This window comes from Chinchilla lanigera, unplaced genomic scaffold (assembly GCF_000276665.1).
Source record: "Chinchilla lanigera isolate Chin_1 unplaced genomic scaffold, ChiLan1.0 scaffold00005, whole genome shotgun sequence".
Lineage (NCBI taxonomy): Eukaryota > Metazoa > Chordata > Mammalia > Rodentia > Chinchillidae > Chinchilla > Chinchilla lanigera.
The window spans coordinates 5,727,367-5,755,363 of record NW_004955406.1 but is presented as its reverse complement, the minus strand read 5'-3'; the positions used below and the strand labels follow the sequence as shown (position 1 = coordinate 5,755,363).

Below are 27,997 nucleotides of genomic sequence, written 5' to 3'. Positions count from 1 at the left end.
ACTGGCGCGTATTATTCTCCCGTTTCCACCGTCGGTCCGTTCTTCCCGACAGTGTTGGAAACGCCTGCGGGCAGGGATCCCCGTCATCCAGGAGGGGACCTGACCATCTCCGTGCCACCCAGGTCCTGGCCTGCCCCCTGCCCGGCCGGCTCTTCCCGCGGGCCTTACAGCCCTAAGCTCTGTCAGCCTGCGACAGGGGGCGAAGTGGGAGCAATACTTAGGGCAGCTCGAGGGCCCAGGGAGTATCTGCTCACCGTGATCCTCCTCACAACTGGTCCCCAGCATGGTGGTCCCGAGCCTCTGATTATCCATGCACCTGCTCACCAAGCCTACATGTGAGTAAGGCTTTTGAGTTTGAGGCCAGCATAGTCTACCTGGCAGGAATCTGTCTAAAACAAAGCCAGGCATAGTGGTGCACATTTGTAATCCCAGCATTCGGGAGGCTGAGGCAGGAGGATCCATGAGTTCAAGGCCAGCCTGGGCTACATTGTGGGTTCAAACCCAGCCTGAACTGCACAGGGGAGACCTTGTCTCAACTCCCCCATAAATAAAAAAAATTGAGGGGCTGGGGATTTAGCTCAGCGGCAAAAGCGCCTGCCTGGCATGCGCAAGGTCGTGAGTTCGGTTCCCGGTACCGGAGAAAAACCAAAAAAAAAAAAAAAATTGAAAACACAGAGCCGTCAAACGATTCCTGTGACCTTCACATTCTCTCCCTGGAAACTAATTCATATGAGAAGCCAGATTATAGTCGTCTCATTGCTTGATGAGAGAAAACAAGCAGATTATCCAACACAGTATTAAGCTCCAGAGTGAACAGCTTCAAGAATTCTTCCCGAGATAAGAGCTGGAACTCCCAATAGGGCAGAATGAGCTATGATTGTCCTCTGATCAATACAGGGACGGTGGCATCTATCACTGACTCATTCTCCTTTGCCTCAACTCCCCCTAAACTAGAATTTTCCCTCTGCTACGGGGGCCTCCAAAATGCACGTGCAAATTTGAACTTCATATGTACTGGGGAAAGATCTCATTCAATTTGATGAACTTTAAATGGGTATGTAACATGTATAATCTGTAATAATCATTAACATATAAATGCATTATGACTAATGCACTATAAATTCATTGGTAATATAGTATAACTTTATCCATTAAAATCAATTCCAATTAAAAAATACTCAGATCAACATAGGTTCACATATATGTACACATTTATATTTCCAATACAGTTTTACTACATACAGTAGATTGTTCAGTTTGTCTTTTGCGTAGTATAGTTTGGATATCTTTGTGTTTTGTTTTCACTTGGCTTGGTTTTGTTTGTTTTTGCTGGACCAGGGGTCAAACCCAGGGCCATGCTACCTCATCTCCAGCCTTTTCATCTTTTATTTTGAGATTTACTCACTGAATTGCTCAGGCTAGAACCAAACTTGCAGTGCTCGTGCCTCAGCCTCCCTAGTAGCTGGTGTCATCATGGCATGGGCCACCATGCCCAGCTTCACATAGCACTTTTACACTGACAAAAGTTTTCATGACAACAGCCCAGGATTCAATCCTTAGTACTACAAAAAGGAAAAAAAGGTTTTCATAAACTTAAAATTATCTTATTTTCTAGTAAAATGCGAAACTCTATGAACTAAGCCAGAGGTTGTAAAATACAAATGTGGCCCATGAACTAGCTTATTTAACCCACTTTTTTCATATATCTTAGATACTATGATTTAGAACCCACATAATTTCTTTTTTGTGATACTGGGGTTGAACCCAGGCCCTCTGCCCTGAGCTACATCCCCAGTCTTTTTTTATTTTAAATAGGATCTCACTTAGTTGCCAAGTTTCACAGGCTGAGTTTGAACCTGAGATCTTCCTGCTTCAGCCTCCCAGAGTGCTGAGGTTACAGGCCTGTGCCACTATGCCAAAGCTCCAGGAGAGAGGGCTCCTTATAAAACAGTAACAACGAGTTGTTCATGCCTTTGCACCAGGGCCCTGGCACTTTAGAAGCCAGTAATAGAAGCTAAGTACTGTTTTAATCCTCTTATTGGGGTGCTGGGGGTGGAACCCAAGGCGTGGTGCATGCTGGGCAATGCCGCACCCCTGAGCTGCACCCCAGCCCTAACTCGGGCATCCAGGATACAGCTGTGGGCATCAGTATCTGCAACTCGGCAGCCTTGCTTTGGCACAGAGAAAAAACGGATCTTTAAAACTTGGCATTGTTTTCTTGTGCATATGAGCTGCTTCCTCATGTGGAGAGTGTAGGCCAGGAAACCCTCTCCGCCTCGGCACGCGGAAATGGATAAGAAACCTCGCCTCTGTCAATAGGCGGTGATTTAGTGGCTCGGCGGGAGACGGTGCAGCGCGTTGACTTCCTCTGTGGACAGGTCTGTGAAAGGACGAAGACTTGTATTCACTCATCTACGCCTGCGACCCATTTCACAGGTAAACGATGTCTATACATGTTGCTAAACACTACATTTTCCTTAAATTAGAGATGAAATCCTGTTACAGTGAACAATTCGAAAGTCCTTGAGGTGTGTCTGCCTTTGCGTAGTATATGTACCTGAAAGGTGCGTAGATCTGGCTTTTATTGCTAGTGAACTTGCTGTTTAAAAGCAGTCCTGGTGGCCGGGACCGGGGAACCGTGCGCCCCACCCCAGGACGCTGGTCAGATCCCGGGATCATCGCTCAGACCGAGGCCAAACGCCGCCTACCTTGCGGGACGGGCTCCTCTTGCGCCGCCCAGCCCCAGCAGCGCCAGGCGGAGGAGGCGGAGCGGCCTGCAGGAGCAGAGCTCAGGAGCCGCACCCGCTGGGGCAGCCGGACTGCGCCAGGCTCCAGTTCCCGGAGGCTGGGCGGGGCTTTGAAGTCCAGGCGACCCGGATCTTGGTGCTGCTTTCGTGAGTTTTTGACTCTTGCAGAGGAACTGCCCACACCGCTGAAAAGCCGCTCCAGGGTCTGAGCCACAGTGTGACCTTCGCCGTGGATTCCGTGTTAAAAGGAGACCTGGAGAGAGTCCAGGGAAATCTCGGGAAGCCCTCTGACCAAGCCCGAGCAGTGTATGAGAAAAGATTGCGAAAGTTCAGAAGAAAACTGAGATCCTGCCAAAGAGGCGGGATGCTCGCACCGTGCTACCTGGAGCCGAGACTGTGGAAGAAACGAAACGGGAAGGCGCTGCTTTGGCCTGTACGCATGGTCCCTCCTCGAGCAGAATTCAGCCGGGTGCTGCGGCGCACAGCGCACGTCCCTCGAGGTGGCTTGGAAACTTGCAAGAAACAAACAGTACTCCAAACCTGGCTGCTGACCCAGCGCGCACCAGGCGGACCAGGATGAGGAGGAGCAGCAGCGCCGGGGAACGAGGAAAAGGCGCTGAAAGAAGGGCTGCGCTGAAGCCAAGCGCAGAGCAGGAAGGGTGGCCGGAGGGCAATGAGCCACGAGGCCAGGTGTGAGCATCGCAAACGCAGTGCAGACACGCGCAGGGCACACACACACATGCACACAAGCGCAGGGCACACACCTGCAGTGCACACACTCGCAGGGCACACACCCACAGTGCACACACGTGCAGGGCACAAACCTGCAGTGCACACACGTGCAGGGCACACACACGCAGGGCACACGGGCAGCCTGCACTGCCCCTGCTCCTTGCCGGAGAGCCGGGCCGAGGACACCGTCCCTGACCCCATGTCCAGAGCAGGCAGCGAAGGAGCAGGATGTGCAGCCCGGCGCTCGGCACCAACAGGCAGCGGAGAAGAGGCCCCAAGTCGGCCTTCCGAGGCCAGCAGAGCTGGGGAGAGCGCTCGGACAGCTCATGGAAGCCACCCTTGAGGCCGCTCTGCCGCCCCCCGGGAACAGCGTCGGCAGCGACTGTGGCTCGTGAGAACCCACGCGGCTCTCGGCCCACTTGGGTACCGGCTCTGTCTAGAAGGCGCTGGCGTCCGCGAGGAGATGCGGGTGTCTGTGTCGCCTTCGGTCACTGGGACTAGACAAACCCTGAGGTTCGGGACTCTTGCTTGCAAAGGATGTGGGAAACAAGCGATTTAATGAAATCCTGGAGGGAAACTTAACCAGCCCGGCCCCCACATCCACGCCCGCGTGTGACACGGCTGCAGGAAAAGGCTGCGTCACCGCAAAGCATGGCCAGCACCAAGGCAGCCCTGCTCCTCGCCCACTGCGGAATGAACTGCTGGAAGCCTCACACCCAGGGGTGCGCTTGCACTCAGGCAAATCTGTGCGGAACATGGAACCGCTGCTGGAACCAGACAGGAGCCAGGGACGCTGCATCGCACCGTCCACGCTGCGGACCACACAGCTCTCCATCCGGCTGCTTCCTGCTACAGCACCGTGGGCACCCGGGGAAGCAGACAGCAGGGATGCGCTCTGCACTGCTGGAGCTCACGCGCCACGCCCGGGGGTCTGAAGAGGTTGCTGAGGCGCCCCCGCACTGCGCATGCGCTTCGTGAACCTCACTGCGGAAACAGCTTTGGACGCAGTGAGGCGACGCAAAGCCGTCCCGTGCACAGACCTGCTGTTCCGGGCTCAGTGTGGCAAGGTCAACCCCAGGTCACAAACCGGGCCCAGTCCAGAGAGGTCGCTCACCCAAGAGAGCGCTGGGAGAAGCCACAGCTGCCGCAGCGGCCCGATCACCAGCTGGTGGAAAAGCAGTAAATCTGAGAGACGGACATAGAAGAGCTATCAGGTGAGCAGAGATTCTGGAGCAGAAATACATTAGAAATTAGATTGCTTTGACGAGATGCCCTAGAAACCTGAGCACACTGAGGGTTTGTTTTTATAGCATAACAAGCAGGCGTTTGGGTAGGTAGGGCAGCTGCAAGGTTGTCATCCAGCCCCCTCCCCTTGTGGCTGTGTGTACTTTGCCTGTGGCGTTTATCCCCATGGTCACAAAGTGGCTGAAGCACTTCGAAGTGTCACATCTGTGTCCCACACGAGCAAATAAAGCAAAAGACAGATCACCACCGACTGTACATCTCTATAGAGCAGACCGCTGGGAATCTGCTTCCCGCTCGCTGGTCAGGACCCTGTTCAGAAGGATAGAACCTGAGAACAGGACAGGACTGGAGGGTCACTCAGGCGGGACTCGAGGACCCGTAAGTTTTATTTCTAAATGCAAATCTGCGGCAGATATGGAAAGGCGTTAAGCAAGCTGATTGGTTACACGGGGAGACTTGAGGGCTTGCACACACTTCTGCTGTGTCAGTGAGTCTGAATTCGGCCTCTCAGCTTTCCTTTTTTCTGATGATGTCCTGGGGCCCCATCTCCCTGTGCCCCAGGGCCTCAAAGCTGGATCTCCCGGGGATTGTTCTCCACTGGGCCCTTGCACACCACCTCCTCACACGCACTTGTGTTCCGAGTCTTCACACTTGGCCCTTGGCCCTCCCGCGCCCTCGCATCCCTGCCCACATTCAGGGCCTGCACTTCTGCTTTTCCCTCCAACCCAAGCCCCCGGCCAGGCCTTTCACAAAGTCCACTTCCGGCCGTGAAAACCAGAACATTTACCTGATGGAAGCTGCAGGAAGCCCACCCTAACCATCTCTCCAGGAGACACTGCATGCTCGCCATATCCAGTGGCCCATTCACAGCTCATCCCCATCCTCCGGAGACCCGGACCGTCCTCATCCTCTCTAGCTGCTCCGTTTCGGTTTTGTGACCCACGCTACCACTCCTGGCCTCTGACTCTCACCAGCAGCCGGATTCCGGCTGCCCGGCCTGGGAGCCGCCGCCCCACGCCCAGCAGCGTGTGGCCTCCTCCTCCCTTCCTAGCTCACCCAGCTGCCCCTGCTCCTCCAAGGGCGCAGGGGAGGGAAAGCTCCTCCCCACACCAAGAGGCAGGGCACTTTCACTTCTCTCAGATACACAGCGGGCACCCACATGACTCCGGAGCAAGGAGAGGCCAAGGCCCTGAATGCAGCACCCGGAGGACAGGGTTCTGCTCCAGGTGGTGTCCAGGCTGGAGTCCCCACCAGAGGCAACCCGGCACCGCACCTGGGTCCTATGTTAGCTGTGATGCCAGAGAGGGGGAGCAGCTTTCTCACAGGGCTCTCATGGGGCGGCTGGCACACAGGTTCCTGCTGGGGACAGACCTGTACTAGAGGACGGCGCGGGACTTGGCAACCACCTTGCAGCCTTTCTGACACTGCGGGACTGAGGCCAAGGCTGGATCTGCTGTGCTCAGCCTGCAGCTCGCACTGCACAGCCCTGGAGACAGCCTAGCAAACTGTGGCTAGAGAAATGAGGCGGCCGGATGTGGTGGCACACGCCTGTAATCCCAGCATTCAGGAGGCTGAGGCAGGAGGATCGCTGCAAGTTCAAGGCCAGCTTGGGCTACAAAGTGAGTTCAAGCCCAGCCTGAAGGACACAGTGAAACCCTGTCTCAAAAAGACAGGAAGAAAGGAAAGAAAGGAAAGAAAGAAAGAAAAGAGAGGGAAAGAGAGAAGAAAGGAAAGAAAGGAAGAAAGGGAAGGAAGGAAGGTGACAAGGCCTGTCCCCTTCCTAACAGGGAATTGCCCCTTCCCGTGCCCCAAGGCCCTTACACACAGACCCAACGCCAGCATCGAGACAGGAGGCATCGATTTACTGATGTTCACATTAAGCCACGCCCCAGCAGGAAAAACAGGACTGTGTCTAAAGGGAATAAAACAACAAGGACACCACAGAGAACGCACTGAACACACTCCTGACAGGCACCTGGATTTCTTCTCGGCCAGAGCCAGCGGTGCCTGGGGCTTCTCCCCAGCGCCACTGTGGACCACCTCCCTCCTGTGCCCTCGAGGTTTCCGGTCCGGGACAGGAGGGGAACGGGCATTCTCCTCCAGGCCCGCACACCACGTGACCTCTCCCGTTCACTCGGATGAGCCTGCCGTATCCTGTCGGTGACGCAAGGTGCACACGCGGGTGAGGCAGAGTCTGGTGACAAAACAGCTAGCACCAAAAAGCGGCTCCTGCTTCCTCGTCACGAAGTAAACACAGTATCTGTTTATTTTTGTAAGGAAAGGAAAGTCTTAAAAATATATGGCACTAGAGTGTAAAACTACACAGCTGCGTCCCGGGAAGCGGCCGGTCAGATGTAGAGCTGGTGGGAGGCCAGGGTATCCATGAAGGGCCGCACCAGGTTGTCGGTGGAGAAGTAGAAGATGAGCCCGAAGGTGATAGAGATGGGCAGGGCAGGCAGCGCTTTCTTGAACACGGCGAGCAGCAGGAGGGTCAGACACAGGCCCTGCGGGACGGCGAGGGAGGGGCCGGCCGTGAGCACCCGTGGACAGGCAGGACGTGCAGGGCCGGGCTCCCATCCGGTCACAACGCCACAAGCCTGCTGGGGCCAGCAGTCGCACAGGACGGCCTCCCGAAGGACAACGAGACAAGTGGCCTGACTGAAACCCCCGTGAGGACCTCGGCAGCCAACACTAAGGAAACCAAAGGTGCCGCTGACCTGTGCCCTCGTGGCCCTGCCTGCCTCTGCCCCAGGCATCCAAGGCGGGGACAGGGAGCCAGGGTGCCTTCCTGCCCTTGGGGACAGCGGGGCTGAGGTGAGACAGTCCGGAGGGGCGGAGCCTGGGGTCCGTGATGCCCTCCCCGACACGCGGGAGCACCGCCCTGAGCCACGAGCCCTGCCCCCTGACACCCGTGAGTTCTCGGGGGCGGGGGGCAGGACAGGGAGTGTGTGCCGCGCGTGAGATTCGGCCTCTGCTCATCTAAAAGGAAGGCTCCCCAAGGTGACGGCTTGGGGTGATGTCCCACTGCTAGACCCTCCCGAGCCCCAGGGGACTGCTAGGCTCAGAGCCTGGGTGTCCCCGAGGCCTGCAGGGCATCAGCAGCTCTGTAGCAGGAGAAGCATCCTCTTAGCTTTGTGTGCATGGCTCTTAGACTGGTTCCCCTCCGTAAATTTCAGGGGTCACAGAGGTGTCAGGCAGCACTGGGCAAACCCACAAAGGTCCCCTCCATGACGCTGCCCCACAGGTGAGAGAGCCTCCAGGGGTGACCACACCTCCTCAGTGCTTCTTGGTGGCCCCGCCCAGGCCCCTCAGAGGGAAGATGGCAGCCAGAGGAGACCCCCGGGGCAACCCCGCACTCACGATGAGGATGGCCACGAAGCAGGCCAGCGTGGTGTTCCAGTCCCCGCTGCCCGTGGCCGCCGCCTTGCCCACCAGCACGCTGTAAAAGATGAAGTCGCCCAGGCCGAGCTTCACGCCCCCTGTTGGGAGGGAAAGAGGCCTGGTCAGTCCCAGAGCCAAAAGAAAGCAGGGAGAAAACAGGAGGCGAAGGACAGGGACACCAGCAAGGAGGCCCAGCCGCCCTGCAGCGCACGAGGGGCCAAGGCACCAGAGACTGGGGACCAAGGTGGGGGTCGGTGAGGCAGCTACATGGGGAGGAGGGGACCCAGGCCCGGGCCACGCACAGCCTAGGCAGAGAGAAGCTGGCGGCCACGCTGCGGCGCAGGGGAAGCCAGAGCTGGGCCGGAGCTGAGTGAAGAGCAAATAAACATGGCTGCCTGGGGCAGGGCACTCTGTCACTTCGTGCCAAGGGAATTACAGATATTCTTTGGAAATTTAAATTCACTCCTTTCAAGAACAGGGATAATAACATGACAGGGGCCTCCTAGAGACCCTTCCCTGTGAGGTCAGAAAACAGAATCCGTGATTCGTGCATCCATTCCTGGGGAGGACCTGAGCTCCCAGGGGCTTTCCAGTTTACGTAGTCCAGCGCCACTGAAGAAATGCGGCTGGTTTGGTTCAGGGCACAGCAGTGCATGCGTGGCCTCTGTCTGTGCCCCGCAAGCTCCAGCAGGTCCCCCGCTCGCCTCGGCATCCCCTCGCTCTCTCCTCATACCCCCACTCCTCCTTTCTAGCTCGCACTCAGAAGAGCCCGGTGCTGGCCCCCGGGAACCCACGTCCACCGCCCAGCACTCTAGCCAAGCCCCACGTCCCCCAAGGACACGTGCAGGCTCGTGCCGTCTGTCTGTCCCTGTGCCCCCCTGGGTCCCCCTCAGGTCCTCTCACAGTACGCTCTCTTCCTCTGTACATACCTCTGGCCCCAGGCTTCCACCTGTACCCGCCCGGCTGCCCTCTTGGCCACAGCCCCGACAACATGGATCGGGGCGGCCCTCCTCCACCCCGACTTGGGGGAGCCCCAGCCCGCCCTGCCCCGCAGCAGACCACCTGAACACGGGCACCTTACTTTCCTCCTCTTCCTCCAGCTCTTCCCCGGGGTAGCCAGGCATGGGGGGCTCGAAGACATCAGGGTACGAGGGCTCCCCAAAACTGTCATAGGAGTCTTCTTCTGGGTGTCCGGAAGAGGAGGCCACCATCAGCACCGAGAGGAAGCGGCAAGGGGGAGACAGACGCTGCTCAGAGGGCTCCCCGGGAACAAGGCGGCCCCACCTAGCATGGCAGCCACACGCCAAGGTGTCGCTGTGCCCAGCCACCAGCTGCCCGGGCAGAGCTGAAACACAGAGCCCAGGCGCAGGGCAACAGTCAACCCGCGCACAGTCCCACCCTGTGTGGAGGACTGGCTATCGGATGACACATGCCTCCCAGAGACCAGGCCGAGTGGGGTGCGAGGAGAAGGTGACCCCAGTGATGACAGGCGGGCACCCCGGTACTCACCCATCTCCGGGTCATAGGGGAGCTGCAGGGCGCCCTGTGAGGACGGGTCCAGCTTTGCCATGCCCACTGTCCACACCATGGCAGCTGGGGAAGGAGACGGGGCCACAGCTCAGCACAACCCACAGTGGCTGTGTCCCCAGGGCCCGCAGGACCCCCACTGCAGTCCTGGCTCGAGATCCACCTGAGGGGCTGCTGCAGCAGGGGTCCAGCGGAGGCAGACAGCACCATTCTCTTTTGTTTTTGCGCTCCTCACAATCAGTACAACAGTGGATGATGACAGTAAGGGCAAGCAGTCTGCTGAAGTAGTTGTTTTAAAAACTGTGTTTAAAAAAATACACAATGTACTACCTTATCCATGTCTGTTTTGCTTTGTTTTGTGGTACTGGGAATTAAACCCAAGGGGTGCTAAGCTATATCCTTATCCTTTTAAAATTTGTTTTTCTTTTGAGATGGGGTCTTGCTGAGTTGCCCAAGGTGGCCTCAAGCTGCAATCCTCCTGCCTCAGTGTCCTGAGTAGCTGGGATTACAACCAGGTACCACCAAGGCCAGCCATCTTAACCATTTTTAGTGTACACTTCAGTAGTACTCAGCGTATTCACACTGCTGTGTAAAGATCACATTTTTTGCAGCCAGGGGTGGTGGCCCATGCCTGTAATCCTAGCACTCAGGAAGCTGAGGCACAAGGATCACCTTGAGTTCAAGGCCAACCTGAGCTACATAGTGAGAACTTGTCTCAACAACAGCAAAAAAACCACTTTTCCATCTTGCAGAACTGAAACTCAGTACCCTTTAAACACACCAAACATATATCAAAAAACAAAGTAAGATGGGAAAAATCCTAAAATTCGTATGAGACCACAAAAGATCCAGACAAGCCAAAGCAATCCTGAGTTTAAAAAAATGCCAGAGGCACCACAATACTTGACTTCAAAACACACTACAAAGCTAGAGTAAACAAACAGGATGGTAACAGTATAAAATCAGACACAGCTCCCAGTGGGACAGAAGGGCGAGCACAGTACGAACCCACCCTCCCACAGACAGCCGGCCTCTGTCAGAAGCACCACAGTAGAGACACACAGTAGAGAAACGAGTCTCTAATAAGTGGTGCTGGTGGCAAAACTGGACACACATGTGGTGAGGAATAAAACTGGAGCCTGCCTCAAACCCAACACAAAACTCAACTCAACACGGATCAAAGACCTAAGTGTAAAACCTGAAACAATGAAATTACTACAAGAAAACACAGGGACCATACTTCAAGGCGCTGGTGTAAGCCTGTGATCTGTAGGTGGGTCTCCAAAGACACAGGCAACAAAACCAGAAATAGACAAATGGATTTAACAAACAAAGGAGCTTCTGTCCCGCAAGGGAAACAAGGGAAAGAATTAGGAGACAACCTACAGAATGGGAGAAAATGTTTGCAGACTATTTGTACAAGAGATTGATACACAGAATACATAAGGAACTGAAAAAGTTGATCACCAAACAAAGCAAACAATCCAACTGAAAAATGGACAGAACTAAATGACATTTTTCCAAAGATACATAAATGGTCAAAAAGTGGGTGAAGAAATGGTTGGTCTCATGCATGGGGAAATGCAACACAGGAAGAATGACCATTACCAACAAGAGAGAATCAGCCAGTGCTGGTGACGGTGTGCAGAGAAGCAAACTTACGCACTGGTGGTGGGGATATCGTTAGTACAGCCCGGGTGGGAAAACGGGGAGCCCTCAAAAAACTAAAACGGAGCTACTGCGATCCAGCAATCCCACCCCTGGGTATATATCCAGAGGAGGCCAGAGCGTTCCACCACGGGGTTATCTGCGCTCTGGAAATTATTATGGTACTACTCAACATAGCCAGGATATGGGGTCAACCCCGATGCCCTTCAGGATAAAGAAAATGTGTTGAATACACACAACGGGGTAGAATTCAGCCACAAAAAGAAATCCTGTCGCTGCAGCAGCGTGGGGAAACGGAGGCCGCTATGTTAAGCGAAATAAGCCAGGTGCAGAAAGACAGGCAGCAGGCGCTGTCACTCTGTGTGAGAAGCAGTGAGTCAATCTTGTAGGGAGCAGAGTGGAGTAGGGGTCACTGGAGACTGGACAGGGCAGGGGCTTCCTCCCGGGGCTACAGTCAGGTAACTATCGGCTAAAACAACCCGGCTATATTTCAAAATGACAAGAAGAACATGAAGTTCCAAGCACATAAAAATAACTAAGTTTGAAGAGATGGAAATGCTTACTATCCTGATTTGATTACAACACCCTCTCTCTCTATATATATATGTATATATATACATATATATATATACACACACACACACACACACACACACACACATACATATATATATATTGTGTGTGTGTGTGCTGGGAATCGAACTCAGGACCTTGCACTTGCCAGGCAGGAGCTTGTGCCACTGAGCTATATCCCCAGCATACAACACATTCTATATATGTATTGAATTACCATAATGTACTGAGAAAAGTATACAAATGACTCAGTATTTTTAAAACTATGTAAGAAAGAGCTTCCTTCTTCCCCAAGGCTGAACGGTTCCTGGCCTGGGTCACCTGCACTTTGCCCATCACTCTCACAGATGCCCTGCGGGCCGCATGTACCTCCCGGCTGCTGTGAACATGGATTGCGATGAGTCCCTGTGTGATCCCTGTGGAACTTCACACCCGCCCCCGACCACGCTGCTGTCTGAGAACAGGACCCCTGGGGCTGGAGGGTCCGCCCCATGACACTCGGCTGACACCCCCCTTTGGTGCAGTGACCCCCTCTGGTAAGACCACAGCCCTGCCCTGCAAGGTCGCTTTCCCAGGTGGCCCTCTGCAGCCTGGACAGTGGCGCAGTGGCCGAGGACTCGGGAATGCGGCCACGGCACAGACGGGGCGCAGTCACAGGGTTGCCCGTGCGCCCTCTTCCGCCTGCCCTCTGACCTTGCCAGCTCCTCTGTGTGACAGCTGGATACAGCTCGCCCTGGGCAGGGGAGGTGGACGTCCCCAGGAGCACCAGCCCGGCTCTTCCTTTGGCCGGGGAAAGAGTCAGCATCCCTGTCAGCTCCGAAAGCCACTGCCAGCCTTGTCCCCACCACGGGCCCCGCTGGCCCCACAGCCGGGCAGAGGCACCGACCACTCACAGGAGTATATCAGGGCAGGAAAGATGGGCTCGTTCCTCTCCTGGGCGGTCTCCACCAGCATCCTCAGAGGCCCTTTGGGGCACAGCACCGCCACGAGATCTGGGCAAACACAGGCATCTTTATTACATCATTTGTTTCCGAGAAGCCCCCTAGTGTGTGTGTGTGGCAGGGGCAGGCCACTATGGCTAGGAGCCCAGCCAGGCTCTCAGAACGTGCCTGGTGCTGGGCTGGCCTCCTGACCCACTTCTGGCCACAATTCACGGTGTGCACTGGCCTGAGCCCACAGTGCGGCCCACGGTAACGCCAGCAGGAAGCGCTCCGTGCCCGAGAGCCGGAGGAGCCCCGAGTCCCCACCCTTAAAACAGGCGCGGCGATACTGACAGTGGTGATGGTGCTAATGGGACCTAAGTAGCAGCTGACCTTCCAGGTTACTTACAGGCAGCTACAGGCAGCAGACCCAGTGCACTTGGGGCTGCTCTGAGTAACAAACAGCTCAGTGTGCCCAGCACTCATCAAAGCTCATGCTCGGGAGCAAGACAACAGCCAGGCATAGCAAGGAGCATCTGCCTACCAGGTTTCCTGCTACGCCACGGCGTCCACGAGACCCGCTTTACAAAGGGGCCCTCCCACCTGAGGCACCCTGTGTGGCAGCGACCATAACTCAGCCCTACACACCACCCCGCCCCGCCTACCATACACGGAGATGGCGCCCAGGATGACCCACGCGGACCACTCTGGGAGGTACTTGATGAACACCAGGGCCATGAGGGCGCTGATCATGATGAGGTAGGCCTGCTGCAGCACCAGGGGGCCCTTCCAGTGGATGCACACCATGCCCACCGCCCCGAAGTTCCACACGGTCAGGAAGAGCGTGGGGTAGTCCATGGCCACGTTGTAGGTCTTGAGCACTTCCCTGCGGGCGAGGCGGAGGCGTGGGGTGGGTGGGAGGTCCGTGGAGACGTCCCAGCCTGAACTGTGCCACAGCCTCTGGTGCCGTGAGCTCCCAGCTAAGTTTTCCAATCAGACTCTCTCCCCAGGGCCCCTCTCCACGGGCCTGCAACACCACCAAAGACGCATGCTTGGGGTGGTCACAGGAACGTGCCTCGGCGCCTCCTGCAAGACCGTCTGCCCGTGGAGAAAGCCCTCGGAAGTGTTTCCTGCCATCCTTCCAGCCTCTCCGGGCTCCTGGCTCCTGGCTCCTGGCTCCTAGCCCAGGGTGAGATCCAGTTTTCCCCACACACTAGGATGTCCCCAGGCCCAGCCCAAGAACGAAACGTAAACTGTGAGTGGGCTCCACACCCACTGGTGTTCGCAGTGTCTTCCATGGAGGCGTTGACAGTTTTATATCAGGGGCCAGGACAGACTCGCGGCCCACTGAATGCTCCCTGCCCTCTGTCAAGGCCCAAGGGAGGGACGTGGAGGCCTGGGCTCCGGGAGCAGCTGACACTGAGCTCAGCGGCCCTCCGTAGCCGCCCACGGGAGAGGGGCCCCTGCGGACCCCGCCACTCGCCACTCACCCGAGGTAGACGTAGGTGAACAGGAACAGCAGCATCAGGGAGGACACGATCAGCCAGCCGTGGATGAACTGGACAACACAGACAGGAGGGCGTCACGGGCCCGGCCCTGGGGACTGCGGACGGCGGCTGGAGCCTGGACGCCTCCCTTCTGACCACGGGAGGCCGCACCGGGCGGCCACTCACAGATAAAGAGGACCCAGACATTTGCAGGGCTCTCTCCTGCAGCCCCCTAGCCTGTACTCGGCCCGCCTGGCCTTGCCTTCGCTTAGCAAGGGTGCCCAGGGCAACCCCGCTGGCCAGCGCCAACAGCACTGGCAGAGGCTCTGGAGAGAGCGAGCTGAGGGTCTGCCCAGGGGCACATTCCAGGGAAGGGAAATGGACCACGCACTGCCGGGTGGTGGGGAGCCCTGCAGAGCACTCGCTGCCGGGACAACTCATGGGGCTGCTATTTCAGAGTGGCTGGTCAGGACAGGCGGCAGGGGAGGGGACATATCTCCCCAGAGACAACTAGGAAGCCCCCTCCCACCCGAGCATCTACCGAGGGTACTCAGAAAGACCTGTCCTCCCCAGCCAAGCCCGCACTGGTCAAGGGAGAGCTGCTTCTCAACCAGACCTGCGGCCAGCCAACAGTGGCAGGCAGGGTGCTATCCCCTCTGGTCACCAGTCACCAGCTCCGCCAGTGAGACACCAGCAGTGACCTGGTCCCTGGTTCAGCGAGACGGGAAGAGGCTCCACTCGCCTTCCTTATCCTGAGCCACTGGGCCACTGTCAGGCCCCACCTGTGTGTCACAGACTCAGCAGAAAACCTGAGTGAATGGACCCACTAGGGCAGGCCCGGCTCCTGCACTCCCCCTGCTATCTCTAGCTGTCTGCAAGTGTGGACCCTCTGCTTCAAACAAGCGGCCTCCCACTCCCACCACGCAGCAGGACGGCCCAGCTCCCTCTGGCCGGGAAGCTACACCACTCCTCCCCTCTCCCTGCTCCACTCAGCAGCTGCAACAAACAGCCCTGCACCTGCACTGCGCCTCTGTGCCCCGAGCTGAACTTCCTCCGGTCCTTAGGGTTTCTAAGCCTTTGTTCGGCCCGCAGCCCGTCTAAAAGCTGAGGGCGTCTTTGGGGACAGATGATGCCCACAGCCCAGCCTCATCTCCTCCACTGCTCCCTGGGGTGCCGGGCAGCTGAGGGCGGGTCCTACCCAAATACTCCCAGGCCCGGGGGATCTCAGCACAGCATCTGAACAGCCCTGTCCAGGGGGGAAGGGGACAATAAAAAATAAACCTGGAGGGGAAGTACTGGGGTGAAGGGAGCCTAAAACAGAACCTCACAAGAAGTAAAATTAAGTCACTTCTCCCTGGGAAAAGCGATGACGGAATGTGGGATTGAGGAGCTCAGGACGTGGGGTCAGGTGGTCCCAGGTGGGGGAACATAGCAGAAGGGAATAAGCATCAAAACCAGCCCATTTTACACAAAACGAACCCCACTAGTTCTTTTTCTGAAGTTGCTTTCTCCCGGCAGGTGCCCCGGCAGGGCCACACAGCGGGCGAGGCAGCAGGGCGCAGGCGCACCTTGTAGCAGCGGTACTTGTACAGCACCACCAGGAAGATGGTCATGACCACGATGACGCTGATCATGATGAGGGTGTTCAGCACGGAGTTGAGGAGGCGCTGGCCCACGGAGGGCGTGTCCTCGGTGAATGGCGTGTAGATGCTGAGGAGGTCAAGAGAGAGAGGTCAGAGCCCCCCACAGCTGCGTCATACCCTTCCCTAAGTGACCCCCAGACCCCTCCTGGAGCCCTGGGGCCCACACTGCCCTGGCACTGGCTGGGCCCTGGTCCCAGACTTCCAGCTGTGCCTCGGCGCCCTGGCTCACAGCCTGTGTGGCAGTGGGGTGCAGAACAAGTGAATTCATCAAGGCCTCCCCTCCCCACCTGGCTTCACCCCTCCTGGAAGCCCTTTCTGCCCACCCTGCTTCCCAGCTCTAAGCCTTACAGCCCTCCCGCAACTTCTCCATCGGCCCCCCAGCCCAGCGGAGGCCCCAAAAGCTCAGGAAGCCGTTCACAAGCGCCTCACTCTGACCACCTGGGACTGATGTGAAGCGGCCAGGCGAGCCACACAGCCAGGAGGCAGAGGGTCAGTGTGCACCTTGGTATCCCGTTGCCCCTGCCAGGGAGCTGCAGGTGCAGATGCTGTGGCTGAGGCTGTCACTACAAGCCCATCCCCCTGCCCCTGCCAGGTGGCCCGGACTCCCGACTCACAGCTGACCATTCTTCTCGGTGTAGAAGCGCACGGACTTGATGGTGGCCACCACCACAATCATGCACAGCGTGACGGGCACGAACAGCATGATCACGTGCTTCGCCCCGTACTTCAGGGTCAGCTCCTCCTCCAGGCCTGGTGGCCGCCCAGGGACCCCACTGCAGATGTAGCGGTCAGGGTCATCCTCGAAGTCCTCCTCGCTCTCCTGGCTCCTCTGCGGGAAACCGCATGGTGAGGGGCACAGAGCACCCACGTGACAATCTACGGGTGCTGCACAGGGATCTGGGGCAAAAGGGAGTTGCTGCTTTCCAGTGCTAAGAACCAGTCTCCAAGCTAGTGTAGACCAGAGGTACTGGAATTTTAGGACCTAAGAAAAGCTTAGGAGGGGAAGATGTGGAGTTGGACCGAACACTCACAAACAGAGGAGGAGGCCGGCGCATTTCCGGCGCACAACTCTAGACTCTGGAGGACAGAGTCTGCCTTTCTCCTTCCTGTCAGCAGGGACACAGGGATCCACAGTTCTGTGCACCGCCCTCTCCTGAGCTGGGAGAGCAGCTGGGTTGGTGGTAGGAGGAAAATAGAAGAAAGCTTCGGCTGACCCCCGATAATAAGAACAGTCACCCGCGGGAGGCTCTCCTGAACTGCGCAGACTCAGGGACTGCAGGGGGTGAATTACTTCGAACTTTCTGCCTCCTGAAATCAAGTGAGTATATGCGCAGCTCGGAACCCAAGGCTGAGTGCACCAAGCATTCCGGAAGACCTGGCTCTGGGCAGGCGGGACAGCCCACAGGGCGAGCACAGCAGCACAGCGAGGGAGGGACGATGCCAGCCGGACACGCGGTGGGGTGGCAGGAGCCGTGCTGCAAGGACTTGCTTTGGAACAGTGGCAGCTCAGGGTCATTAGCTGCCTTGTTAGGGTTGCAGCCAAAGACCCAAATGAAATGCAGATTTAAAGGAAGACACTGCCCAAAAAAATGAAAAATACACAAACAAAAAAGACCTGGGTGTGGTGGCATGTGCCTGTAATCCCAGCACTCAGAGGCTGAGTCAGGAGGATCGCTGTGAGTTCAAGGCCAGCCTGGGCTACATAAGTGAGTTCAAGGCCAGCCTGCACTACATACTGAGACCCTGTCTCCAAAAAAGGCAGTGCTCCAGTATCCTTTCTTTGCAGAGACAGTTCCAGTCTAGGAGGTCAGGTGAGAAAGTTAATGCACAGGAACCAAAATAGCAAAAAGCATGAGCACTGCAGGAGACAAAAGAAGATAGGAGTGAGAAACAGCCGGGCAGTGACCTTGCACTGGGGAGCTTTCACAGGAGCTCAGAGGCCAACAGGCTCTGCTCTCAAAGGACGCGGAGAAATGAGCTCAAAGTTCAGCAAAGGGCAGAAGGCTGGCGAAGATTTCGTCCACATAGAGGTTTTCTAACTGCTATAACAAGCAGACAGGTGCGGGCAGATTCAGATGCCGTCTTGACTGACAGGAGAGAGAGGGCACAGCTGATGTGACTCTCCTCCCCCTGGGCACTGCAGGGGCTGTGACAGTGCAGCCCACCCACCCCAGCCCAAGTCACCCAGATGCCTTTCCCTCTTGGTAGCTCTTCCTCCTACCACCCTGAGGTGTCCGTGTGGGCCTGTCCCAGCATCCACACGCACTCACGTTCCCGTGGAAACCGTGACTGGCACTAGAAAGGTACAGCGGATGGGCGGGTTCACTGCAGAGAGGATTTGGGGCTTTAATGTGCAGAGTCTACTCAAAAAGTCCTCGGCTAAGCCCCGCTTCCTTCCGTGTGGGAGAATGTCTGGCTTTCACTCACGCTTAGCCTTCTGTCAGGTTCAACTTAAAAAGACAAAGGGCTCACTTGGGGCTGCAGTTCTGGAGCGGCCACTTCACGACCGACCAGCCCTAGCGCTCCAGGACCGGGTTGAGGAAAGCGTCACAGCACAAGTGCACGGCTGCTGACCTCATGGCCAGGCTGGGAAAGACCAGAGGAAAAGGACCCCAGTGACCCGAAGACCCCTCTGGGCCGATCCCATAAAGCTTCCAGCACCACAGTGAGGACAGTGCCAACACACGGGCCTGTGGGGGACGTGGGAGATCCAAAGCTGAACCGTCCTCAGCACAGAAGGCCACGGCCCCACCTCCAGGCCTGGCCGCAGGCATCACCTACCCACTGCGAAGCGCTGTCCCCGTCCTCCTCGCCCTGCCGGGCCTCCTGGCAGGAGCGCGGCGAGGGGCTCTCGGCCGACATCAGGGACGTCCGCTCGTCGCACGCTTCCTCCTCGCTGTCAGAGGCCATGAACGTCAGCATGGCCCTCTCAGGAAGGGGGTGTACCTGGAAAGGAGCACAGGGACCGCGTGCCACTGTCCTGGTGGAAGGCTGAGGCGGGGGCTGCAGATGGCTTGAAGCCCCGGACACACATCCTGCCGCAACAAGCTTCTGAGATACAGGTATTCAGAGACGGCTGTAACGCGGGAGTCCCTGCCAGCTACCACTGCGACTGCAGCAGCCTGAGACTTGTGCCACCCAGCCAGAGAAGTGAGGGCTGCTGCTGACTGTCAGCATGTGTAAGCACGTGCATTCATTCAATCAACAAATGTCTACGGAGTGACCACCGTGTGCCGAAGACTGTGCTAGGCTCGAAAGGTAGAAAGATGAGTAAGAAACACCCGTCACAATGAAGAAGCATCCAGTGTGACAGATAATATAATCCAGATGTTCATCAGCAGGCACAGAATACCGTCTCAGGGCCCGAATCTCAGAGACTGGGTTGTGTTCTGAGAATATCTGCTGGAGCTGGGCATGGAGCAGAGGCCGGGGAGTGGGTGAGGGCTGGGGGGTGAAGGGTCCCATGGGCCACATCAAGTTGGCCTACATCATCGCAGGCACAGATCTGTGCTTGCAAGGCTCATTCTGGCCACTGACTGCAGAGGGACAGGCCTGTGTCCGGGGGAGCATTCCCCGAGTCCGCGCAGTTCAGGAGAGCCTCCCGCGGGTGACTATTCTTATTATCGCGGGTCAGCCGAGGGTTCTTCTGTTTTCCTCCTACCACCAACCCAGCTGCTCTCCCAGCTCAGGAGAGGGCGGTGCACAGAACTGTGGAGTTTCTGAGTCCTGAGGCGAGGGTAAAATGTGGCGCCTAGAATGGCGGCCATGCTGGACAGAGCTGTGGGAATGGCTGTGACTCTGACCCGGAAGCTGCCCAATGTCTGGGGGGGTCTAGCGGGACCCTGGGTCAGGGGTCTGGGTGAAGGGAGACAGCAGCAGCAGCCAACGCTGGGGGAGGGGTTGGGGGTGGGTAGAGGCGCCCCCCCCCCGCACTAGTGAGTGTGAGCAAGAAGTGCACAACGCGTGGAAGACCGGTGCTGAAGGGACCAGAGGTGCGAAGCTCTGTCCTCAAGACCGCTGAGGGGTCCCATGTGGGGTTTCGACACGGCAGCACCCCGTGGAAACTGGTGCAGCCCCAAGTCCACATGCACATCCACTTTCAGGGCTGGGAGGGCTTCATATAAACCGAGGGGCATCTGCCCACCCCCACAACATCCTAGTAGGGACAGTTCCCGAGCTCTCGATAAGGCCCCAGGGACCTTTGGCTGAGTCACGCCATTGGGCAGGAGCCGTGCCAGTCTCTGCTGAGAGTCTGTCTCCAGGGTCAGCACTCCTGGGAGTTACCTGACTTGCGAATGAGGCAGGCACAGCTCCTCCACGAAGACAGCCAGTTTTGCTTCCCTGGTAGGGCCTGCGGCTGCCACTCTTTTCAAAGAGAGCCACCCTGGCTGCCCTGGGTTGCTCCTAGGGACTTTAATAACTTCATCCCGCAGTGAAAGTCACCGCCCGGAAGCAAAAGGCGCCCCCGCTATCTCCCGGGGTTTCCAAAAGAGTAAGTTCCCCAACCTGTGAACCTTCCACGCAGGACTCAGACAGGAGTTAAGAACAGCAGTGGGCAAAGTAAGACAGGCAGCAGGGAGTGGGTGCACTGCAGTTTAGAGAGAATCCGCCAGCCAGGAGGACTGGATGCTCGGTCTCAAGGACAGGAAGTGGCCTCAAAGGTGAGGAACACGTGCCACGCAGGGATGGAAGGAGGTGGGTTGTTCTGGGAAGAGGTAACCACTTAGGTGAACGTATATGATAGGGACCTACAGAGCCTGTCCCGACAATGTTGAGCAATCTCACGTAGTGGGAGGAGGGAGCCTCGTGGGGGGACCAGGGAGGGGCTGGGGGCCTCATGAGGAGTGGGAGCTGGTTCAGCAGAGGCGGCCCAGGTGTCCTACAGGAGGCTGTAGACAGAAGAGCACCGGATCACAGCAGGGTGACAGCAAGTGTGGGCGCCCCTCGCCCTTTCACTTGCACTTCTCAAGACCAGGCTCAGCCCAGGCCGCAGGAGCCCAGTGTGAGAGGACACGGCTGGCCATGGGACCCGGGCAGCTCTTAGCTTTAGCTCGTTCCTCTGCAAAGGAGAGAAGCCAGCAGGTCGGGGTCCAGGAGAGGAAAGGTCAAGGCCTTCCTCCCTCCAGGAGGCCTGGCCTCACACAGTACGTCCCAAACGAAGACTGCGGGTGGAGCTGTGAACAGCACTGCTTAGCCTGTGCAAGGCGCTGGGTTGTTCCCAGCACCAAAAACTAAAAGGGGTCTGAAATTCCTTCAAGCTAAGTCCAGCAGTTGGAAGAGCACCATAGATAGCGAGCAAGCATCTCTGGCTTCTGTCTCTCGTTAGCCAGTCAGGGCTGTTTGTTCTGGGTGCAAGTTAATCAGTTACCATTGCCCTCCTGTGCCTCTCGTGCCTCTGGGTGCCTGGGATTTATCTCCCCCATCCCTGGAGGGACTGGGGCTGATCTGGGAGTCCTTGTCTCCCAGCGGCACAGACTGTACCACCCCCACCCCAGGATGGGCCCAGTTTGCCCTTCACCCTGAAGGGCTGCCGTGTTCCCACCACAGGCAGCCTCTCCTAGACTCCCACATAGCAATTTCGGAGAGAAATGGATGAGCGGAGAGTGAGGCTGCTGCCAGAAAGGACAAAGGGCAAGCAGGACAGTGGGCACAGAACGGCGGGGCGCCTGGGCCCACTTCCCCTTTCAGCAGCAAAAGCTAAGAAGACGCTTCCCAGAAAGCACTGCTGCCTCAGTTTCCCTGACACCTGTGAAGTGCACACTGGGGAGGGTAAGCTTAGGACCGTGATCCTTCCGCGTGACACGGCACCGGACTCCTGGTGACCACTGCCATCCGCCCTCGCTGACCCGCTGACAAGTCTGGTCTCAAGACCTGACAGGTCCCTGGGGAGGAACATTTGAAATCCCACAATTACACCCTGTAGCCCACAAAACAGAACCCATCCAGATGGCTTCCTCACCAGAAACATGCTGCCCAGGAAGGCCTCCTCCTTCCTGCTTCTGAGAACCCCAAAAGGCAACCCTGAGCTGGGCCCAGGATGGAAAGGGCCTGGACTCCCAGCAGGCAGGGCAGAAGCGGGCTGTGGCGCAAGCGGACCGGGGGGTGCAGCTGGTCTTGGCTGGCAGGGCAAGGGCACCACGCAATCGTAGCCCGCCAGCCTGCTGGGCGTGGGGTGACACGTGGGAGGACCCTCGCTGAGTTCCCAGAACCCTCGGGCCAACTTAGCAATGGGAAACACAGGGCCCCTCAGGGTCACTGTGTCCCAAGGGGTCCAGGGCACCAAGGGGCAGTGGTGGGCACCGCCTGTGCAGTGCTTAGCAGATACTGAGCCCGAGAACCCCAGCTGTATGCAACTGTTCTCCCTGGTCTTACAGATGAGGAAACAGAGGTTTAACAAGGGATCAGACTTTCTCAGGGGAGGCCCTGGTGCTGGGGACTCAACTGGCCTTATTCCATCCCCAGCGCTGCGAAAAAGAAAAGTAACCAAGTGAAGGTTACCATTGGGCCGACACATTCTTCCAGGCTCTTCCATACTACGCTAGGTTGTGCATTAAAATCGCAGATTCCTGAGCTCCACCTTCACCCAACACTGGGCCTCTCCACATGTGATGCAGCCTCTGGTGGTTCTGCTGTGTGACGCCGCCAGGCTACGCCCTTGTGCTGAGACAAGACATCCCCACTGCCGGGCACCCTGGGGCTGCTGGATGCGGGAGTGAAAGGCTGAACAGCCCTTCCCATGGGATGGCAGGTGGGGAGGAACGAGACGGCAAAGCTCTCCGGCTGAAACCGTCCCCAAACAACGCCTGCTGTGATGAAGCGGCTGGACGGACCTGACTCAAAGCAGGAAAATTAAAACCTGAACAGACAATCATGGCTTCTTTCTGCTCCTAAAATGCTACTTCTCAGAATCTATCCTAGGAAAATAATAAAAGATTCACGTAAAAATGTGTCTCGCCAGCCCTGAGTAATTGTGAAAGAAACGTGAAAACAACTGAAATGTCTGACTCTTCAGGACGAGACGGGAATCCGCCCTTCTTTGCAGTCTCCCTTTCTGCCGTTCTAGTTACCTGTGGTCAACTGCAGGCCCGAAGTATGAAATGGAAAATTCCAGAAAGCATACTGTAATGAAGTAACTACCGTTACAGCATGTTGTTGTAATTGTTCTATTTTATTATGAGGTATCACTATCCACCACAGACATGGACCTACAGGAAAAGGCACCCTCCACACAGGGTTTAAGTTACCCACGGGTCCAGGCATCCGCTGGGGGTCCTGGCATGTACCATCCTCAGATGGGGACCACGAAAAACCTCATTTCAAACAGTATGTAACAGGAGTTTAAAAACCCTGATGTTAAGTTTAACAGAATATAAAACTTCACATAATCAGCTGAATTTTCTGTTGAGATGTGTGTACACCGTAGAGTGACAGGAACTATTACAAAATACTAAAGGTGGTCATCTTTGCATCGGCAGGATTGTAGATGATTTTCACTTTGTATTTTTCATCACTTCTCAACATTTTTATAATAAAGACGGATCGCGTGTTCAGGTTTTAAAGCTACTGATTCCTAAAGGGAAAAACTGAACATCAACTCTTAGTTTCCCTCTACCCCTGACCCTTTCTTCCCGAACCCCCTGGTTGCACTGGACGACAGAGGGGAATCCAGGCAGCCACTCTGCCATTCCTCCCCTTCCCCCCCACCCCCACCCCCGCCCCGGCCCCTGTCATTTACCAGGCTCCTGAAGGGCGCTGGCGTAGGTCCTTTTCCTTCTCTTTTGAATTCCTGAGAGCAGGCTCTGCACGGCTTCTCAATTGCTATTGAAGCCTGATGGCGCTGAAATCCTTGGAGGGAAAAATCACCAGCCAAATGTGCCCAGATAAACAACCCTGCTGGATGTGTGTCCACATCCCAGGGCCGGTGACGCAAAGAACTCCCGCTGGAGCCTGAGCAGGCAGGTGGGGCGGGGCCGGGCGCCTCTCCAGTGCTGATGTCAAACCCTATCAACAGCGGCAACTGGCTCTCCCATCTCTACCCGCCTCGCCTGAGGGTGCCGCAGGGAAACACCAGGAACAAGGCAGGTGGCTGGAGGCAGCCTCCAATTAGGAAGCACAAACCTCCAGAGAAGCGGCTGGCTGCTCCCATTACACAGCTGAATGGGATGGAAAGACTGGTGGGCCGGCCCTGGGGAGCGTGACCCAGAGAAGTTCCCCAGCTGGCTGGCCTCAGCAGTTCCCGTGATTATTATGGAGACCTGGTGACCCCATTTCCTCCACCTTCTTTTCATTGCATGGAAAAGCAAAGCTTTGACCTTAACACTGAAAGCCAGCAGAGTTGGGTAGGAAATGGATTTTCAAATGCTACAGCAAACCCCAGGGCCTCCTGGGAAATGATGGTCCAGAAGCAAACTAGGAATGACTGCTCTTGCCACGAACACTTGGGTCTGCAGAGAAACGTCTGGGGCCGGGACACTGGGTTGCTTTCCAACAGCAGGGCCAACTGAACAATGCACCCCAGCTTTCACAGAGCATGCGCAGGTTTTCAGCAGGCCACACTCAGTGATCACAGTCCCGCTTCCTCCCGCACTGCCATGACTCCTCCACACTAAGAAAGGGTTGCTGAGGTCAGGGGTACCCTGAGACATCCTGCAGCTTCCCCACCACCTGCCCCCCAACACCTGACCACGTATGTGGCCCCCGCTGACCTCTGTCAGTCCATCCACCTCAGCCTCTATCATACACACCCCCCTTGCTGGATGGTGCTCCCCAGCCTTAGGAGGTGACGCCCAAGTCCTAGACAGTCCCACAAGTATCACCTCCTTCCTTGGACCGCAGGCCCTAGGGATGTGGGTATGGGGCCTCCTGAGCCTTACCCGGGCTCTCTTAAGTTCCATGGCTCCTTCTTACTTAGAAGCCTGGGCCTGGGCCACTTCTGTCCCTTCCAGAAGTAGCCTGGGAAAAAGGCAGTTTAGCGGGTAAGTGGCAGGGGGTGCCCCCGCACACAGCCTCAAGCAGAAGCCAGAGTTTTTCTTATTTGAATGAAGAAGGGGTTGCAAACAGAGGCTTTGGAGACTAGTAGGGTGGAAGTCATTGCTTGTGTGACTTGAACCACATGCTCCCTGGCTGCACGGCCTGGAACCATTAACCCGACAGGGCCCATTTCCTCCTCTGTGAAAAGCGATGAGGCAGGCACACAGCGAGACGACTGTGGAAGCTAGACACGCTGTGTGCAGTGTCCGGCCCCCGGTGGGTGCGCAACAAACGGAGGTTGAGAAGGAGTGAGGCGTTACGGAGGCGGCTCCCTTAGAAAGCGGGCGCCTGCTGAGCCACCAGACACAGGAGCCAGCTGCCGGGCCAGGCCCCAGGGAGGGATCCTGTTTCCCTTAGGCCCAGCCCGCTGTTCTGCCTCGGACAGGGCACTTCCACCAGACGATGTCAAAGCGAGCAAAGGCCTTACAGGCCTTCTGGTCAGCACGCTACTTTACAGTCACGGAAACTGCACCCCAGAGGGCTTTATCGTGGAGGTCTCATGACCAAAGGATCTTATTACGTCTCAGGTCTCCAAACTGCTCACAGAGGCGCCATCCCTGCCCACTCAGTCCTGAGGCTCATGCTCGCAGTGGCTGGGGCCCTGGTCCTGTAGGCCGTCCACATCACACTTTACTGTTTGCAAGGCCATGGGCAGAGGTGTGTTGACAATGCCCCAGCCCAGGCCAGCTGAAGTCTCTCCTGTCCCCCACCTGCCCCCACCATGGCCCCCAGGCTCCCTGTGCTGCAGGTCTGTGTGGCACAGCCGGGAGGGGAGGGAGGTGTCCACCTGTGGCCACGCCCGAAGAGCTGGGCACCGCCTCTCTGCATGGGGGGCGTGTGGCAAGCAAAAACGGCTCACCTCATGGCCAGAAAATGAAAGCGAAAGCCACAAAGAGGAAGGGGCTGGGTTGCACCCCTCACTTCCCCAAGGGCCCACAGGCCTCCCACCCGGCCTATAAAACTTTCCACTCCCTCCCAAGGGCACAGCTCTGTGGAACAAGCCCTTCCCCAGGGGCCTTCAGGGACACCGAAGACCAAAGCAAGTATCAGCACACTCACATCGGGGCAGCTCTCACCATCACCAGAAAAAAACCAGGACGTTTCATCTACAGCTCGGCTACTTCTGTTTTAATGTATAGATACACATATGCGCGGAGACAGAGCCCCGAGAAAATAAATAAGAGTGATTATCTCTGGGCTGGCGGTTCATGAATGACTTTTTACATTTTTTTCTAAAATGTTTAGAATAAACAGACATTGCTTTTTTATTTTAATTAGAAGTTTCTGGCTAAGGCACAGCAGAAAAGTGAGCACCCTTTACATTTTTTCTTCTGCGGCTAGAATTTTAGAAAAGATGAACAGCAACCTATTATCTCAATAAAAAGGCTACCAAACAAAACAGGAAGGCTTTCCTAAAATTGTTCTTTTCCCCTGACAGTCATGTGACAGTGGTGGGGGGCAGGAAGTGACATCTCCAAGCCTGGGGCCAACATTTAGTCTACAAAGCCTGAAGCCCTAAAGATCAGAAGGGAGGGGTTCCCAGCGCCCCAAGCCCCTTCCAGGGGCGGCAGCTGGGGGCCAGGTGGGACCCGGTGTGGGAACAGTTCCTCTTGTCCCCAACTAAACAGCGTCCCAAACTCAGAACAGCAGCTGAAAAACAGCCCAGGATGTTTTCATTAGAAACAAGCATGTGACCTACACACACAGCTTTAGTTTCTTTAGGGAAAAAAAAATGATCGGTTTTTTTTTTTTTTTTCTTCTTCTTCTTCTTCTGGTTTCTCAGAAGTTGGTAACGGAGATGTCCGAGAAACTTTCTGGGCAGCAAGGCAGGGACCTGGGTTTGGCTGAGTACAGAAAGGCTGTGTTAAAACTCAAAAGATACACAACACAGGCAGCTCTGTTCAAAGCCCAGCGCTCACAGGCACTAAGGAACAACTCTTTAACCCCGCGAGCCTCAGTTTCCCCTTTTGCAAAAGGATAGTAACGATGATTATTACTGAGGTTAGCGTGATAACTATGTACAAAACGGCTTTGTACTGCGCACGGCCAACTCCTCAGACAAGGTACACCACACGCTGCAGTTACTAACGTCACGGCTTGGAAAGAGAGCACGGTGGGGAAATCTCTACAGCGGCAACTGTGCGGTGGTCGGGAGCAGCCAGAGGACTGCGGGAAGGGGCAGCAGGCTGACCATCTGCTCCTGCCGGCGGGCCCAGTGGACAGCTGCCTCTGGCCAGACCCCAGCTTTCTCTCATGCACAGCGAATAAGTGGACGCCAGACGCAATACCAAAGAACAGTTTCCCTGCAAAGCCTGAACCGACCTCCACCCCAACCTGCAGGCACATCTCCCCCAGCGCCCCTGTCCCGAAGCCAACACGAGAATCAGGGTGACCAGCTCCAGCCTGAAGCCGGGACCCCTGACCTCTTGCGCAGCAGGGCTCAGAGCACACATCGGGGAGGTTTCTCGGGCTCCCACCTGGCCAGCAGGCAGGGGGCAGGCGATGCTCACACACCTGCAGCAGCTTAGGCAGAGCCTTTAATTACCGCCAGAGGCTTGGCTGCAGCCTGGGGATCAGGTGTCTGCAGCGGGGGCCGCCTGGGCTCAGGGTGTCCATCCTGGACGCTGGTCGGCAAGTGCCCCACACGGGCTGCTGCTCCAGCGGCCAGCGGGGATGCAGCTACTCCACACTACCAGTTCGCATCTCTAAGTGGAAACGAAGCCACAGGCAAGGACCCTGCATTCAGCTTGCAAAAAGCTGCGAGGGGGCCAGCAGAGGCCAGCACCCCGGTTCTAAGCCTGCTTTGCTCTCTCCTACCTGGGCGACCTTGGGCTGTGTCACTTTAGCTCTGTGGGCTCAGTTTCTTCATCAGTCAAATGCAGAAGGGGGACCCGCTTGTGTTTTCGGGCTCCTTCAGCGTCCAACGCTGCGGTCGGGGCGTCTCCGCACGGCTGCAAAGCCCAGATAAAACAGGCAACCTGGGCGGCGAGCGCGGCCGGCAGCAGGCCCGGCTCCCCTCGGCTCGGCGCAGGCGGCGGGCGCCC

The 27,997-nt window shown here is 56.7% G+C and overlaps 2 protein-coding genes across 3 annotated transcripts; both read right to left on the bottom strand.

The window, feature by feature from the left end:
• Window positions 1–696: 696 nt before the first annotated feature.
• On the bottom strand, window positions 697–6,318 carry LOC106149831. Of its 2 annotated transcripts, none has more exons than XR_001236258.1 (3): window positions 3,130–3,532; window positions 2,709–3,000; window positions 697–2,380 (listed from the first exon to the last, which is right to left on the bottom strand). XR_001236258.1 is itself a non-coding variant. In XM_013520227.1 (3 exons), the coding sequence occupies exons 1-3, from the start codon at window positions 5,603–5,605 to the stop codon at window positions 2,146–2,148; spliced, it is 621 nt and encodes a 206-aa protein (XP_013375681.1). In that variant the 5' UTR covers window positions 5,606–6,318; the 3' UTR covers window positions 697–2,145. The 2 variants fall into 2 exon arrangements, 1 of the variants encoding a protein (XP_013375681.1); XM_013520227.1 differs by lacking the exon at window positions 3,130–3,532 and adding an exon at window positions 5,512–6,318.
• Window positions 6,319–6,565: 247 nt separating this feature from the next.
• On the bottom strand, window positions 6,566–27,997 carry Psen2 (presenilin 2; the record flags this gene model as incomplete). Its single annotated transcript, XM_005374755.2, is given in 11 exon segments — window positions 6,566–7,228; window positions 8,085–8,203; window positions 9,187–9,288; window positions 9,615–9,698; window positions 12,767–12,865; window positions 13,459–13,679; window positions 14,284–14,351; window positions 15,849–15,990; window positions 16,538–16,752; window positions 18,705–18,869; window positions 27,771–27,997. Coding segments are annotated over 10 exon segments (1,347 nt in total). The 3' UTR covers window positions 6,566–7,072.